The sequence below is a fragment of the Mesitornis unicolor genome, unplaced genomic scaffold (genome assembly GCF_000695765.1).
Source record: "Mesitornis unicolor isolate BGI_N332 unplaced genomic scaffold, ASM69576v1 scaffold36186, whole genome shotgun sequence".
Lineage (NCBI taxonomy): Eukaryota > Metazoa > Chordata > Aves > Mesitornithiformes > Mesitornithidae > Mesitornis > Mesitornis unicolor.
In genome coordinates this window covers 1,252-1,848 of record NW_010192305.1, presented here as the reverse complement: position 1 = coordinate 1,848, position 597 = coordinate 1,252, and the positions used below count along the sequence as shown (strand labels likewise).

Here is a 597-nt window from a genome sequence, read left to right as displayed (position 1 = left end):
GGGGCCCGCCGCCCTCATCAGCCTGACCTGGCTCATCGGCTTCTTGATATCCATCCCGCCCATGCTGGGCTGGAGGACGCCCGAGGACCGCTCGGATCCCGACGCCTGCACCATCAGCAAGGACCACGGATACACCATCTACTCCACCTTCGGCGCCTTCTACATCCCGCTCCTCCTCATGCTCTTTACAGGGCGCCCCGCTTCAGGACCCGCAAAACCGTCAAGAAAGCGGAGAAGAGGAAAATCGCCGACACCTGCCTCACTCCTTCCCCGGCCGCCCTGCAGAAGAAAAGCAATGGGGAGCCCGGCAAGGGCTGGCGGCGGACTGTGGAGCGCAAGCCTGGTGTCTGTGTCAACGGCGCCGTGCGGCAGGGCGAGGACGGGACCGCCCTGGAGATCATCGAGGTCCAGCGCTGGAACAGCTCCTCCAAGACTCACCTGCCGCTGCCCAGCGAGGCGTGCGGTTCCCCGCCGCCCCCCTCTTTCGAGAGGCGCAACGAGAAGAACACAGAGGCCAAGCGGAGGATGGCTCTGTCCCGGGAGAGGAAGACTGTCAAGACCCTGGGCATCATTATGGGCACCTTCATCCTCTGCTGG

The 597-nt window shown here is 64.5% G+C and overlaps 1 protein-coding gene across 1 annotated transcript; it reads left to right on the top strand.

The window, feature by feature from the left end:
• Positions 1-8: 8 nt before the first annotated feature.
• On the top strand, positions 9-592 carry LOC104542662 (5-hydroxytryptamine receptor 1A-like; the record flags this gene model as incomplete). Its single annotated transcript, XM_010187043.1, is given in 2 exon segments — positions 9-182; positions 185-592. Coding segments are annotated over 2 exon segments (529 nt in total), but the record flags the coding sequence as incomplete, so codon positions are not given.
• Positions 593-597: the final 5 nt, after the last annotated feature.